This window comes from Macaca fascicularis, chromosome 12 (genome assembly GCF_037993035.2).
Source record: "Macaca fascicularis isolate 582-1 chromosome 12, T2T-MFA8v1.1".
In the NCBI taxonomy this organism is placed as follows: Eukaryota; Metazoa; Chordata; class Mammalia; order Primates; family Cercopithecidae; genus Macaca; species Macaca fascicularis.
This window is the reverse complement of record NC_088386.1, coordinates 138,367,246-138,383,480: the sequence shown is the minus strand read 5'-3', so window position 1 is coordinate 138,383,480 and position 16,235 is coordinate 138,367,246. Positions and strand designations below refer to the sequence as shown.

Sequence of the window (16,235 nt, the reverse complement as noted above, 5' to 3'; positions counted from 1 at the left end):
GGGGCCACGAGCAGTGTCCTGTGTACCCAGCACATTGTCTCTGAGGGGTGGGCTCCTGCCAGGCTCTCAGGATGCCTCCTCCAGCTGCACCAGGCCAGGCCTGGGAGCAGGTATCATCCTCTGCACTTCTCAGATGGAAGCTGGGGCATTGCTGCAGTGGGGGACGATTCTCTGGAAAGCACCGTGGAGGGAGGGGCTGCAGCCTTGCCTCCAGCCCCTGGGACTGGCCCTGGCCCTGCTGCTGTCAGCAGCCGTGGGGGTCCTCCCATGGGAGATCCCCTCTGAAAGCCCCCCGCCCTTCAGGATCAGCCTCATCCTCTCCAATAGGCAATGTCCCCTCTTGGGTGATCCTCGGGAAAAGTAATCCTCTGTCCCAAAAGTGCTTCTGGGTCCAGTGCTCCCGGGTGCCTTTCATGGTCATGGGTGTGTTGATCCCTTTTAAGTTTTCCTCTGAATCCCTTCCATGTGAAAAATCCAGCGTAGAGTTTCCATGGAATGAGGATTCTTTGGCTGTTATTCATGGGAACAGAGGCCCTTTCACTGGCCCTGCTGCTGCCTCGGGGATCAGGCACCTGTGCCCCCTGGCACGGGATAGCCTCGGCCTCAGGACCCCGGGTCCAGCCTCCCCACCTGTTCTGTGAAGGAGCCGGTTTCTCCCGAAGTTCTCTGTGGTGCACATGCTCCTGATGTGTTTATTCTGTAGGACACCAGCCACTCTGTTCTGATCGTCCTTAACAAAGAGTGTCCGACATGCTGTTCCGGAGGGCGCCTGTCCTGGAGGAAGCTTTCCTCAAAGACCCCGACCCTCCACCCTGCCTCTGCCCCTGTGCAGGGTCTTCAGCCTTTTCTTTGGGATCACTCCCCTTCGACTCCACCCTTCTGTGGAGTGGTTATGGGATCTGAGGGAGTCAGCCTCCTTTGCCACAGCCAGCCTTCATTTTAAAATTTGAAATCTACCAAGTTAAAGTCATTTGATACATTTAATTGCCATAATCTCACTTCCCAGCGTGGAAACAAGAAACAGAAACACCCTCTGGGAACATCAGGCAGGATTTTGACAAACCAGCAGGCCGTGCCTCTTGCCAGGTGACAGAAACTTACCTGGGAAAGACGTTGCCGCTAAAACAATGCCTTTTATAGAAACAGAAAAGGACAAACTCGCTTCCCAGAAGCCTGTTACACAAACGAGGCCTGGTTTTCCCTGCTCCGCCTCGTTTTGAGCTGACATAGGACACAGTTCTACGGGAATGTCCCCGGCAGGAGGGGTGGCAGGTCTGGCCCCTTCCCGGCTCCCTCCGCCAGGGACAAGCAGCAGAGAGAGGGAAGCCCGCGAGGGGAGGAGCTGCGCCTCTCCCTCCCCAGCGCAGCTGTGGGGAGAAGGTTTGAGGTTTGCTGGTGAAGGAGCCGGAGGAGGGAGCTGCGCGGTGAGCCGAGTCTGCCTGGTGCCGGCCACAGCGCTCTGGCTCTGCTCAGACCCACCTGTCCGCGGGTCCAGGCGGGAGGGACGCGGGCCAGGGACGCTCTGCCCTGCGGGGGAGTCAGGAGGGGGCGCCCGCTAGGGAGAGGCAGGGCTGGCCTGGTGCTTGGAGCCTGCTGAGGGAGAGAGAAGGAGACAGGGGGCAGCTGAGAGAGAGAGAGAGAGAAGGAGACAGGGGGCAGCTGAGAGAGAGAGAGAAGCTCCGGAGAGGAGCAGGAGCAGCGCAGGCTCCGACACACGGAGCAGCACCGGCTGGAGCCCGGGAGCCTGACGGGACCATGGGGTCGGTCCCCGGAGCCTTCCTCCAGACGCTGCTTGTGTTATCCGCGCAGAGCTGGGGCGCAGCCCTGGCAGGAAGCCCGTGTAAGTACCGCAAATGATCTAAAACTTGCAAGGGCGCCCCGGAACTTCGAGCCGTGTGGTTTTATTCTGTTGTTGGTGTTTAGAGCTGGGATCACAGGACGTGTTTCTGAAAATGAATCATCTTGAAAATAAAACGAACGGGAACCTGCTAAGTGCAGCCCCAAGTAGGACCAGCTTAGGTCGGCTTCGCCTCGGCAGCGCTGTTTTCCCGGCTCAGCCCAAGAGCGGCGTGGTGCCCTCGGCTGGTCCTGAATATTCCTTAGGAAAGCGCGAGTTGTGGTAAAACCGGACTCGGGCAGGTCGGTTCCTTTCGGAGGACTCGTTTCAGAGGAACGGGTCGGAGGGGCAAGTGAAGGCAGGCTCCGAACCGGCTGCCTTTGACGTTAGCCGTTCTCAGGCTTGCGGGGGACCAGGCTACACCGTCAGCATTAAGGAGACACCTGGGTGCTTTGGATACGCTGCCCGCTCCGGCAGGTGCGGCGCTCCAGCCTCAGAGGCAGCATCGCTTGGGCGTCCCTGAGAAAGGCTTCCCAAGGCTTCGTTTTTAAAAGAAGTATTTCACTTAAAGGAAAACTCCCCACTTTTGCTCTCCCGCAAATAGCCAGTCATTGAAAGGGTCACGGAAATGATCATCCTTTGAATTGTGTGGTGACATCTTATTTCCTTCTAGTTCACTCAGTCTCCCGTTTCTGTTTTTGTCAGTTCAGAGGGATTAGTCTTTATTTCTAGACCAGCACTGTGGATCTAACCCAAGGATGTTATCCAACGTAATTCAGCAGGACACAATTCACCATGCATCTGACCGCATCAGAAAAGTGTTTTAGGAGTCATGCCTGGCTAGAAATATCTGCCAAGAAACTGTCCCTCTTCCCAATCAACACCCTGTGGGACAGAGCACCTTCTCTCCTCCTCCTCGAATCACACTTTTTCTCTTTCCCTGGCAGACCCTGCCACAGACTCCCTGCCAAGTACTTTTGAGGGCTCAGGCATGAGAGCAGGCAGTGGGCACATGTGCCAAGCCAGGTGGTGAGCCCCTCTAGGAGTTTGCGAGGGGAGAGCCCAGGCACTGGGGATGCAGGCAGCCCCCTGGGGGTGGTTGCTGTGGGTGGCACTGCCTACCTTGGGGGCTGGAGAGGGCTTCCCAGGGGCCTCTGCCCCAGGAGCCGCACACCTGGGCAGGAGGGCCCGAGTGCCCTCAGGGTGGCAGCTCCCAGAACCCAGAACTTGGTTCCTGTTGGCAGGCACTGCACTGTCCTCCAGACGCAAGTTCAGCTGTATTATGAGAACTCATGATTTAGGGAAAGGAGACATCAACGCACATGGCAGAAGTGCCTGAGCCCTGCAGTGACATTGGCACTTTCTGTAGAAAGAAAGGAAAAAAGTATGACTCTCAGAAGCGATGGGTAAGTAACTTGCCAAGGGGCGGCTTACGATAACCTCCTGGCGGGCACTAGAGGTCACTCGCAGGCCTCCGGGAGGCTCCACGCCTGTCAGACCTGCCCCTCCAGGGAGCTGTGGGTGTTGGGGATGAACACAGCTTCGGTGGACGCGGAGGGGCTGGTGGTTGCTTCCGAAGTGCCTTCCTCTGTAGGGTGGAGGTTACAGTGCTTCATGAATTCCATGGAATCTGATGACTTCAGAGGAACAAAGTCCATTTTTAGAAGCGAGAGATGTGCATGTGGTCATTGCTTGTTCATCTAATTGGACAGGATTCTGTAAGTGGCAGAAATACTGGTGCAGACTTGAGAAATGAAAATTCTGTTTCCACAAAGATGAAATTCAGTGCATGAATAAGACACCACATGCATGTGGTCTCAGGTGACACACGTTGTTTCCTTTTGAAAAATAGTTTGAACTACTCACATGATTCCTCCAGACAAGACACTGACTTGGCGGATTGACACAGTCCCAGAGAGCAGGAGAGGCACGGCTACCACATGGCCCCATGCTCCCTTCCTCTCGCTGCCCAGCACCCTCTGCACCCCCTGGCTGCCTGGGGTCGGTGGGGCTGCCCCAAACCTGGGGCACTTTTCCTTGAGCACTGAGGGTCTCATGACACAAGAGGGACTCCCAGTGAGAGGGTCCTGATCTGGGAGGACTGTTCCTTGTCTTTCAGGGCATGCCGTGCTCCCTTCCTGTCGCCAGGGATGACTGTGTTAAATGAACCTCTTCTCTGGGTTAGGGATAGGGTTAGGGCTTAGGGTTAGGGTTAGGGTTAGTGTTAGGGTTAGGGCTTAGGGTTAGGGTTAGCGTTAGGGTTAGGGCTTAGGATTAGGGTTAGGGTTAGTGCTTCAGTTGTCGAGCACACAGCAGCAGCGTTGGTGTCTGGCCGTGCCTGCTGTGTCAACAGGCTCCTGCTCTGGCTGTGGGTGGCAGTTTTACCTCCTGGGGAGTGGTGTTGGTGCACAACTGTCCTGGAGGCTGAGAGCTTCTGTCTGAGCATCGGGGATACAGAATAAATTTCAAGTTGTCTTGTTATGTAATTTCCACTAGGATCTTCTGTTTACTTCTCCTTCTACCAAAAAAAAAAAAAAAAAAAAGTTTCCCAGAGCATAGATTCCTTACAGCCAAGCCAATATGGCATGGACATCTTTGCTCTGTGCTGCAGGGGAAAACCGATGCCTTTTGCCTAGAAAACCTTGTTTTTGATCCACTGATAGCAGAACGTGCCTTTTCTGACAGCTCCGAGGAGTCACACCTGTTTCTCTTCCAGAAATCACAGATTTCTGGGGTCCGATCTCAGCTCTGGCATGAAGCACAGCCCTCTAACAACACCTGGACCAAATGTCCCTCCCTTTAGACTCATCAGCACCAGTCAGCTGACTCTGTTTACCATAGGGCTGCAAAATGCTGGCTTCATCTCTCACCCATTCCCTCTGCAGTTACTCCTGGGTGTGCAACAGTGATCCTACTCCCTGAAGTAAGCACCCACCTGCCTGCAGTGGGCTCTCCTTCGTTCCTGTTTTCAATGGGAATTCACTGGGCTGAAATCCTTCCCTTTCCTGTTGATGCTGAAACCTGGCTTGTCCTGGACTCGGCCAGTGGAGCCCCTGCTGTGGCTTCTGCCTTGTGTCCTCATTATCTCAGTATGTCCCCGCCCAGCTCCAGAACAACCATTTCTCAAAGGAATCCCAGGTCCTTCCAGGGGAAATGGAATTTCGACACAGACTTGGTGCTGGGAGCTGCTTCTTGGTGGCTGGGGTGTTGTTGATCTGGACCCATCGTGGCCAACGTCACAAATGCCAGGTACCCTGACCTCAGTTCCTGTCCCGCCCCACAGGGTCCTATTTTGCCTTCCAATGCTCATGCTTTTTTTTTTGTTCCTCCCCCCTCCACCTTAACAGGCACAGGCCACCACTCCCAGCTAATTTTTAAGTTTTTTTTGTGGAGATGGGGTCTCACTATTTCGCCCAGGCTGGTCTCAGTCTCCTGGCCTCATGTGATCCTCCTGCTTTGGCCTCCCAAAGGGCTGGGATTACAGGTGTGAACCACTGTGCTCTGCCCATGATTTCTTTTTAAGTTTCTGTTATGCTTCTTCCATCTTCCACAGTGAGAATCTTGTCTCCCAGCATGGATGCATTAAAGCGACAAGAATTCAAGACCTGTCTGTAGCTCCATTCGTCCTCCTTTAACTGAAGGGCAGATGCTGCATCCACACATTGCTGGGGTTGTCCCCCCACTGCAGGGTGGCTATGTTGCTTGTTTGACGTATGTTCAAGTATGCTTGTTGCTGTTTGATTCCACTTTGGGGTCGATTTGTTTTTCACCCACCTTCATTAGTTTCTAATGTATACTTTCTGTGCTTTTGCAAACATTAGCAACTATATGTGTTATTTTTAAATTTCTCATTTGCTACACAAAATGCTATGTATGTTCCTTTGTTTTTTCACTTAGTATATCCCAGGAGTTACTCTCCGTCAGTTCATTAAAATTCCCTTCTTTCCTTAGAACGACTGCACAGCACCTGTTTTATCACTGTACCAATTTCTTATATGTATATATACATAGTTTCCAATATTTGGGGACTAAAATTAAAAGGCCACAAATAATGTTCTGCCTACACATTTTTAACTTGGTGGTGGTATGCATTCAGGGCCAATTCCCCGACATGAGATTACTGGGTCGAAGGGTGAGTACATTGATGGGTATTGCTCAGTTCCCCTCCCCTGGAGGTTACCATTTTGCTCCCATTTACCAGATACTCCCCAGCGATGTCTGAGAGGCCCATTGCTCCCCAACCTGATGGCTGGAAATAGGATCTTAATGTGGTTTTGATTCACATTTCTCTTATTATCAGTAAAGTTGTGCATATTTTCATATATTTAAGTGCCGTCTATAAATGAATTGTCCAGTAATTTCACTTACATTTTTGTAAGGTTTTGTTGTTTTACTTCAGTTTTAAAAACCCCTATTTATCAGAGCTATCAGCTCTTTATGACATAACTTGCAAATATTTTCTCTTGTTATCTCTTTGTTGATATTGTTTACACGGTTCCCACTTTTTTGGAGGGGTAGAAGCTAATCTACAGCTTTTGAAATTTCATCAAACTTAGGGGCCCCCATCCTGGCATCTGAATGAGACATTATTTTCTGCATCTTTATTTCTGATCCATTTAGAATTTATTCCTGTGTGTGGTGTGAAGAAAAATTTAACTTGAAAATTTTTCCAAATGGCAACCAAGGAACCACAGCATAATTTACTAAAAGCATGCTGCCTCAGTGCTGTGAGAATTATCTCTACACTAAAATTGATTTTTCTGGGTATACTCACATCTGCTTCTGTCTAACTACTCTTTCTACTTGTCCACTTTGAAGAACTTTACATTTTAATATTTTCATGGGATATTTCCTGGAATATATGTGTATATATACATATTTATATAATTTCTCCATTATGCTTGTGTGTTGATTTTTCCAAAGTATTTTAGTCAACTTTTCTAGCTTCAGAAAGAGGAAGAAGCTTGTTGGGATTTGAACTAGATTACTTTAAAATTCTAAATTAACTTATGGATAAATAAATTCTTGAAATCTTGAACAAAAATGTCTTTTCTTGTTTCCAAGTGTATGCTTCTGTCTTTCAGCAGTGTTTCTACTTTAATTCTGTAGCTTTTACAACTTATTAAGTTTATTCATATGTACTTTTTTGCTGTGGTAAATTGAGTTTTCTTTTTCATTATGTCTTCTAACTAATCTTTTTTCTGTGCACATGAAAGATCCTTTTATATTGGTTTTCTATACTGTTACATTACTGGATTCTTGAGCTATTTTTGGTCATTAATGCTGTGAAGTTTTCCAAATATATGATTCATCTGAGAAGAAAAATATTTTACTTCTTCATTAGTTTTTTAGGCTGACTCTGTTGGTTTTCTCATGTCTAATTATATCGAATAATTCCTCCAACACAGAGTGAATTGCATTTTTTTCCTCCATTTTCTGTGTCTGGAATAATCTATGTGGCATTAGGATTATTCTGCCTCTCAGAGTTTGGAAGAATGACCCATACAACCCTTTGGGCCTGGTGCTTTTTACCGTTCTGTGCATGGGTTTGTTCTGTGGTAACTTCACTTTTTTTTTTTTTTTTTTTAACATAAATTGATTTAAGCTATCTCTAATTTTGCCGAACTATACTTTACTAGAAATTCCATCTGCTTTTCAGATGTATTTGCATAATGATGTACAAATTAGCTTTGTATCTTTAATGTCTTCTATTGCAATATTTCTTTCTTTTTTTTTTTTTTGAGACCGTCTCGCTCTGTCACCCAGGCTGGAGTGCAGTGGCGCGATCTCAGCTTGCTGCAAGCTCTGCCTCCTGGGTTCACACCGTTTTCCCACCTCAGCCTCCCGAGTAGCTGGGACTACAGGCGCCTGCCACCATGCCCGGCTAATGTTTTGTATTTTTTTTAGTAGAGACAGGGTTTCACCATGTTAGCCAGGATGGTCTCGATCTCCTGAGCTCGTGATCTGCTTGCCTCAGCCTCCCAAAGTGCTGGGATTACAGGTGTGAGCCAACGCACCCGGCCTGCAATTTTTTTTTTTTAATACTTTAAGTTCTAGGGTACATGTGCACAATGTGCAAGTTTGTTACGTATGTATACGTGTGCCATGTTGGTGCAATTTTTATTTCTTATTTTCAATTTCGGGTTTTGGTGCTATCTTATTTTTTCTTCATTATTTGTCTGATGGTTTGTCTGTTATGTTAATTTTTTTCAAAGAACCTATATTTTATTAATTTGATTCACTCTTTTCCTGTTTCTACTTTATTAACTTTAGCTTTTACCTATATTATTTTTTCTTTTCTTTTGTTTTGTTTTTTGCTTTATTTTTATTTATTTATATTTTTTTAGATAGAGTTTCACTCTGTCACCCAGGCTGGAGTGCAATGGCGCGATCTCGGCTCACAGCAACCTCTGCCTCCCAGGTTCCAGCAGTTCTCTTGCCTCAGCCTCCCAAGTAGCTGGGATTATGGGCACCCACCACCACGCCCCGCTAATTTTTGTATTTTTAGTAAAGATGGGGTTTCACCATGTTGGCCAGGCTGGTTTTGAACTCCTGACCTCGTGATCTGCCCCCCTGCTCGGCCTCTCAAAGTGCTGGGATTACAGGTGTGAGCCACTGCACCTGGCCTTATTTTGGTTTAAACAGTGGTTCTTTGGCTATTTAAGTGGACAGTTTGATTCATTATATTTTCATTATTTTATTTATATTGATGTATATTTTTAAGGGTATAAAATTTCATCTGGTTATTTTAACTGTACCACCAAGAATCAATCTGAAATGTAGTGTGTTCATTGTCACTAATTTATATGAATTCTTGTATTTTGTTAGTTTCCCCTTTTATATAAAAATTATTTAATGGAGGATTTAATGTTTTCCATCTGAAAGGATCATTTTGTTTCATTTTAATTTGTTGTTTATTACATTGTGATCAGATATTAATATTCATAACATTCCTGTTTTATGAGAATTACTAATTTTTTGATTAATTATATGACCAGTGTTTTGTGGAGGCTGCATATCTTCTTAAGAGAAAAATTCTTATTATCTGGATATAGGTTTTTAGTTATGTCTATAAGATTTTCTTTACTGATTAGGCTGTACCATCCTGTATATTTTACTTAATTGCCTCTTGTTCTTAGAGGACTGTTTTAAGATCTGCAATTAGTACTTCTGTTTCTCTGCATCATTCTGTAGTTTCTGCTGTGTGTGGGTGGCTGCTGTATTATCTACTCAAAGGTATTTATCACTATTCCATTGTTGTGAATTGTTGCTTTGTGGTTGTAGAATGGTCTTTTCTGGGTCTGCACCTGAAGCCGTGAATTCTACCCTGTCCTGTGTCAGGGCTGCTCAGCCACTCTCTATGTCCTTGCTTTTGTCACGAGGCTGCTGCAGCCCGTCTGGGTCATGGTGAGTCATGCTGCCTCAGCTGTGTCTGTTGTATTCACAGCAGATGGAGACTTCTTCCTTCAGGAGACAATTTCGAAGCCTCCCTCCACTCTTCCTTTCAGTGAGCGTGCTAGGCACCCACACACCCTGATTGAGCTTAGAATTCTGCACTGGGATTCTACAGTCAGCATGTCCCTGTTCTCGGAGGTTTGCCATGTTTGCTCCTTTTTATTTCTTTCTGAATTTCTTTTTAAATTTCTTTTTAAAACCTTCTTTGGGAGGTTTACCTTTTTGCTCTACTGGTTATCTTTGCAGTTGTAGCTTATGTGATGCTCTTATTGGCATTTACAGTTGGGTTTGTGTGTTTTATATGATATTGGGATCAACTTTGTATCACAGTAATAATCAATGATCTTCTCCTGCTTTTCTATCTTGTTCTATGCCCATATTTTTCTTGTATTCTTTCTACTTTCTCAGGACATCCAATAATTATATACTGTTCTTCCATCCACAACTCCACCTGTGGTTTAATCTCAAATCTACAGCTAAATACATTAAATGGGGAGGGCAGTCCTTGTGTCAACGTGATCCCGGTCACCCCCTGGGTTATATAACGACACCTCATCTGTGGAGCATGACCTCAGTCATCTCTTGGTTAGACGAAGTCTGCTCACCTGGGGAGAGTGACCTGGTCATCTCTAGGTTAGACAAAGCCCCCTCACCTGTGGAGTGTGACCCCCCCATTATCCCCGGGTTAGATGAAGCCCGCTCACCTGTGGAGAGTAACGTCGGTCATCTCTGGGTTAGATGAAGCCCATTCACCTGGGGAGAGTGACCTGGTCATCTCTAGGTTAGACAAAGCCCCCCTCACCTGTGGAGTGTGACCCCCCCCCATCATCCCAGGTTAGATGAAGCCCGTTCACCTGTGGAGGGTAACGTCGGTCATCTCTGGGTTAGATGAAACCTGCTCACCTGTGGAGTGTCCCTCAGATTCTTGGCTCAGAGTGACTTTACCCTTATTCATGTTTTATTGAGGATCCCAATTAGCTTTTACTTATGTAGGTTAGATCTGTCCATAGTTACCATAGTAGAAATTAAAACTGAAAAATTTAAAAATGTTTAATTAAAAACATTTGTTAAAAGCAACTGCATGCAAATTACATGTTAACAGAATAATATGTTTTATTAACATTAACTTTATTTTTAAATCACAGACAATAGTAATAATAATATGGGTTTGTGTTTGCAAATTTTAATGCCTAGCTTCATGGAAGACACCTGAATCCTCACATTTCTTGCATTTAACTTCTGATGTTCTTTCAATGGATGTATATGAAGCAAAGCTGGCCTCATGCAAATAAGTAATTGATTGGGAAAAGGTGCAGTTTTGACAGATGTTTTAGATAATTTTGGCTATGTCATGAATCCTCTGTAAACTCATGGTACACTCAGAGAGAATTAAGACAAATAGACAAATATAATCTTAATATATTTATATAAATGGCCTGGCATTTTGGACCCCTGATAGAGTCTTCAGGTCTCCATACAGAGAATTGCTGTAGAGTGAATTCCTGAGGAAGTATTTGTGCTCTGGGTCCCCAGAAGCCATAAACACTGAAATCTGCTTTTCTACAGTGTTGATGCTGGGAGGGCAATTTAGCAGGGTATAAAATCCCTGTCTTACACTTTCTCTCCATGTGTGTCCTAGGTGGGCTGATCTATTGCTGTCTCTGCATAATGTGTGGCTCATGAGAAGTGTCTCAGTCAGATTTTTTACTCACTTTGCTAGTAATGTGGCCATTTTAATCTAGGGATCATCATTTTTTATTTCATATTTAAATCCTAATAGTTTTAGTGAGTGTTTCTTGAATCTGAATGTTCTGGGTCAATATCCTCAGGCACATGGTGGTTCCTTTCAAAATGAATTTTAGGTTTTCTCTTATTTCTAGGAAGGTTGTCTGGATTAAAATGTTAAATATTACTTTCTAATTTTATTTTATATTTTAGAACTCATAAATATATGTGGAACTTTTTTTTTTTTTTTGAGACAGAGTCTCGCTCTGTCACCCAGGCTGGAATGCAGTAGTGTGATCTTGGCTCACTGCAAGCTCCACCTCCTGGGTTCATGCCATTCTCCTGCCTCAGCCTCTTGAGTAGCTGGGACTACAGGTGCACACCGCCAAGCCCGGCTAATTTGTTTTTTCTTTGTATTTTTTAGTAGAGACGAGGTTTCACCATGTTAGCCAGGATGGTCTCGATCTCCTGACTTTGTGATCCACCTGCCTCCGCCTCCCAGAGTGCTGGGATTACAGGCATGAGCCATCGCACCTGACCTGGAACTGTTTTACTTACCTTTCATTATAAACACCTTTCTCTGACTAGTTTTTCAAAATCTTATTTTCATTTTCTAGCATGTATTCCTGAAGTTCTTCCATGTCCTTCATTAAATTTTCATTTGCATAAACTCTCTCTGAGCACCCTGTAAATTTCTCTTAACTGATAAATTTTTTTTTTCTGAATTAGATCAATTCTCCCTCAATTTCTTTTATACGGTCCACTTATATTATTTTTTATAAATACATTTCTGATTCTAGACTTTTCTTTGTATCTACACATTTTTGTTTGAGGATATTTAATTCTGTCTGGGATATTGTCTATAACTTTCCAAGGCTTTGTGCTTGGCCTTCATTTGGAGGTGTTCAGCAGCTGAAATGGTTTCATTCTCATTTTATATTTTGTCTCAGAGTTATCTGAATGTGTTCTTTTGATTTGTTTTATACCTAGGCATTCTGTGGGTGGGGTCCTGTCCCAGGATGCCCCCTCGGTTGGTGGGACGGTGTTTAAATTCTCAGTGGGCGGCGTTGGTTGCAGTGAGTGGGTGGAAGGAGCGGCTGCCACAATGAGCCTGTGCTTTCCCAGTTGTCTCACTTCCTCTTTCCTCGCGGCCTGGTCTCCAGGAGCTGCTTTCTTTTCCCCCCACCTCCCTCCCCAGAAGCAATCTTTTCTCTCCCTCTCCCCTCTCCTCTCCACCCACCAATGCCACCTCGTCCACCGCATGCCACAGGCAGGGGTGTGCGGAATTTTATTTGCAATCTTGTTTGGCTTATAGTTTTGGGGGAGTGTGTGTGAAGGTACCTGTGTTTGGGCGGCCACTATTATCCTGGGATTATTTTCTGCCGCTGTTTGGAAGTGCCATGAACTTGTATCACTTCCAAACAGGGCAGTTTCGAGATTCCAGGAGACCCCGGGGCTCGTTACGTGCCCTGCATCTTCCCTCCTGTTAGAGGAAGAGCAGGCTTCAATGCGTGTCTAAAAGAATGGCACAAGCTCTCCGGCTGCCAGAAGCAACCTCCACATCTGTATTTTAGAACTGCTGGATGAATGTTTTAATTGTCTCATTTATCCAATTAATGGCTTTATTATAAATATCTCCATATTTTGATTCTTGTTATTTTTCCTTATTACCTTTGTACACTAGGTGAATTTGGCTTTTTCTTCTAAATATATGGGTAGAGGATATATTGTTGAGTGCATGTTAATAGAATAGGTGTTTAGTGAATTAACTAGGATTGGGGGAAAATAGTCACAAAGTACAGACTATTGTGTCAGTGAACATTTCAATTGCTAACTTTTAAAGTTGCTCTTTAATTTAACAGCTATCTAATTAATAAAAAGACAGTTAAGAGTAATATCCATCATCTTTAAATTATCTTTGGTAAAAAATACCGAAGTTAGAGTTTGTCATTTTGAGTTGCAACAAATTCTGATCCACAGATTCCACTTTCCTCATATTCCACGAATACAGGAAACTTAGGGCTTAGGAAGTCTGTGCTTGCTAAGCAGGTATAACAGCACTTATGAAACAATAGCGTTTATTCTGAAATCAGAAAGAACATTTAAAATAGGTCATATAGTAAGTAGAGACCAAGGAGAGAAATTTCAAATAATCAAAGGAGCTTAAATTCACTACTTTTCCTTTAAGATCAAGAATGTAGGCCAGGCACAGTGGCTTACCCGCCTGTAATCCCAGCACTTCGGGAGGCCAAGGCGGGTGGATCACCTGAGGTCAGGAGTTCAAGACCAGCCTGACCAACATGGTGAAACCCCATCTCTACTAAAAATACAAAAATTAGATGGGCGTGGCAGCAGGTGCCTGTAATCCCAGCTACTCAGGAGGGTGAGGCAGGAGAATTGCTTGAACCCAGGAGGTGGAGGTTGTAGTGAGCTGAGATCAGGTCTCTGCACTCCAGACTGGGGGTCAGAGCAAGACGCCATCTCAAAGCAAAAACAAACAAAAGAATGTAAGTTGAATATGAAATGATTAAAAATAAGTTTCATCAACTCTTGAGAAATATGAGACAAGTAGTTTTCCTACAAGTCTAGGTTCAAATAAACTGCATTACAGAAGAAAAATAGGATTGACTGTTGGCCTGTTCTCCCGCTTAGTTTGGTTTGTTTGTTTTTAAATGAGTTCTTGCTCTGACCCCCAGGCTGGAGTGCAGTGGCAGGATCATAGCTCACTGAAGGCTTGACCTCCCAGTCTCAAGCAATCCTCCTGCCTTAGCCTCCCGAGCAGCTGGGATTACAGGCACCTACCACCACTCCTGGCTGAGTTTTGTGTTTTTAGTAGAGACAGTGTTTCACCACATTGGTCAGGCTGGTCTCCAACTCCTGACCTCAGATGATCCGCCCGCCTTGGCCTCCCAAAGTGCTGGGATTACAGGCGTGAGCCACCGCACCTGGCCTGTTTGCTTGTTTTAAATGAATTCTTGCTCTGTTCCCCAGGCTGGAGTGCAGTGGCATCATCATAGCTCACTGCAGCCTCAACCTCCCAGGCTCAAGTGATCCTACTGCCTTAGCCTCCTGGGTAGCCGAGAGCGTAGGCGTGTGCCACCACACCAGCCCTGTTCTCTCATCTCTGTTATGGGTCGTTTAATAGCTCTGATGTCAGGACCCAACGTTCTTCATAGTGACTGAGAATATCCTCATTTGACTGAATGCTTTTTGTGTGGGGAAAAAGCACTGAAGTGTCAATGGTTCTGGGCCATTCTGGTTGACCAACATTTAGAATAATTGTAGTGTGTGTGTTTACACACAGACACAGGTACATACACACACACACCCTCCCAGGAGGCATGTGGCGAAGTGTGATATGATTTTAGATAATAAGGATACAGTTTCTCTGGCTTCATTTCTAGAGCAGGTAATTTCTTGCTCTTTCCCTCCAGTAGATAAGCACCTGTGTTTTGTAAGAGTAAGGAGTGTGTATGCAAGCTTACCGCAGCTCCACACAGCCCAGGAGGCCTGCAGTGAAGGCACTTTCTCAGTGGACAACACGCTAGTGCGGGGCTGGGTTCCTCAATGGTATTCTTTTATTGTCCGTGAGAAAATAAGACTGGGAGTAATAAAACAGGAAAGTGATAAAACCACAGGAGGCAGCCCTTTTCATGTTCGCATTAACCGGCACTTTCAGCATCATAATCTGAGAAGTGGCAGAAGCTGGAAACACTTGGCATTTTAAATAGTCTTTGTCAGTAACTATGTAACAATTATTTAAACACCAAAACTATTCAATAGAGTGGGTTGAAAACCACCTCTGAGGTTTTAAATCCCAAAGCAAAAAAAAAAAAAAAGTATGTGAGTGTGTATATAATTTACATTTATTACATGTATTTATAAACACATGTAACTACTTGGCAGCAGTCATTACAGTGTGATGTCATGGACCCCACAGACAGGATTTCCAGAAACGACAGCATTAAAAACGGGACTTAAGGGAGGATTGAAGAGATCAAGGCAGGTCCATTATTTAAATCGGTTTCCCTTCTACAATTACATGTATTATGTAGTTTTTAATAAAATACATCACTTGTAATTTTCTTACGTGACTTATCTTCTCGTTCTATCCCATTGAGAAGGGTTTTATAAATTTCATTTTCTTGGCCGGGTGCGGTAGCTCAAGCCTGTAATCCCAGCACTTTGGGAGGCTGAGATGGGCGGATCACCAGGTCAGGAGATCGAGACCATCCTGGCTAACACGGTGAAACCCCGTCTCTACTAAAAATACAAAAAACTAGCCGGACGAGGTGGCGGGCACCTGTAGTCCCAGCTACTCGGGAGGCTGAGGCAGGAGAATGGCGGGAACCTGGGAGGCGGAGCTTGCAGTGAGCTGAGATCCGGCCACTGCACTCCAGCCTGGGCGACAGAGCGAGACTCCATCTCAAAAAAAAAAAAAAAAAATTCATTTTCTTTTTAGACAAGTGTTAGAGCAAAAGGGTTGATAACTAGCCTTTGCATCAGTGTGTGCCTCAGGATGGACCCTCTCAATGGCCTGGTGATGAACAGATCACTCAATGCTGCATCTTCACAGTTGCCCCATTGTCCTCTCTGTACAAACTTACAATGTTTCACTCTTAAACAGGTGGTGAGAGTGTGAGCAAACCGTGGCATGATTCTTCGTCAAATATGTAGTGATTTGGTCCAAAACACAATTTACACCTTTAGAGATCTCTTAAATCAGGCGCTACCTGAAGTGCTCAGAAATAACCTCCTTGGTATCGACTGATTTTCAAGGAAGCAGGTAAGCAGAAGAAGGGGCAGTGATTTTACAGCAAAGTGGATGAGAAGGTGATGGCAGCCATGGTGACTGTGGGGTGTGTTTGGATGTGAGTGTGCAGGGAGGCAGAAGCAGGCGCTGATGGAAAATCGGGAAAAGCTTATCCACAGTCTGTGCCGTCTGTGGGGGAGGAGAAACTTCCCCCGCCCTCTCAGGTTTAGCAGGACCTGCAATTAAGCTGACAAAAGACATCAATAGGCAAACAGCACACACATTTCATTTGCTGTGAATGTTTTATACGGCACGGGAGGCTTCATAAAGGACGTGAAGATCACTCAGAAGCAGCCAGGCTTGGGGCTTAGAGACCATTTTAACACGGAGTGATCAAGAGTGAGCAGTAACTACATTCGGAGCGGCTGTGGTTCCAGGGGCGGAAAACGGTGGGAAAGTGGCCGG

The 16,235-nt window shown here is 45.3% G+C and overlaps 1 protein-coding gene across 17 annotated transcripts in view; it reads left to right on the top strand.

The window, feature by feature from the left end:
• Positions 1-1,384: 1,384 nt before the first annotated feature.
• The window catches only part of LOC102123544 (contactin-associated protein-like 4), a 213,023-nt gene continuing 198,172 nt past the window's right edge, over positions 1,385-16,235 (top strand). For all 17 annotated transcript variants that reach the window (XR_012420989.1, XR_012420987.1, XR_012420988.1 and 14 more), the window contains exon 1: positions 1,385-1,840. Coding sequence is in view for 6 of the 17 variants with exons in the window: in XM_074008650.1 (XP_073864751.1) it covers positions 1,756-1,840 (85 nt within the window). In the remaining 11 variants the exon portion in view is untranslated. The remainder of the gene's footprint in view (positions 1,841-16,235) is intronic.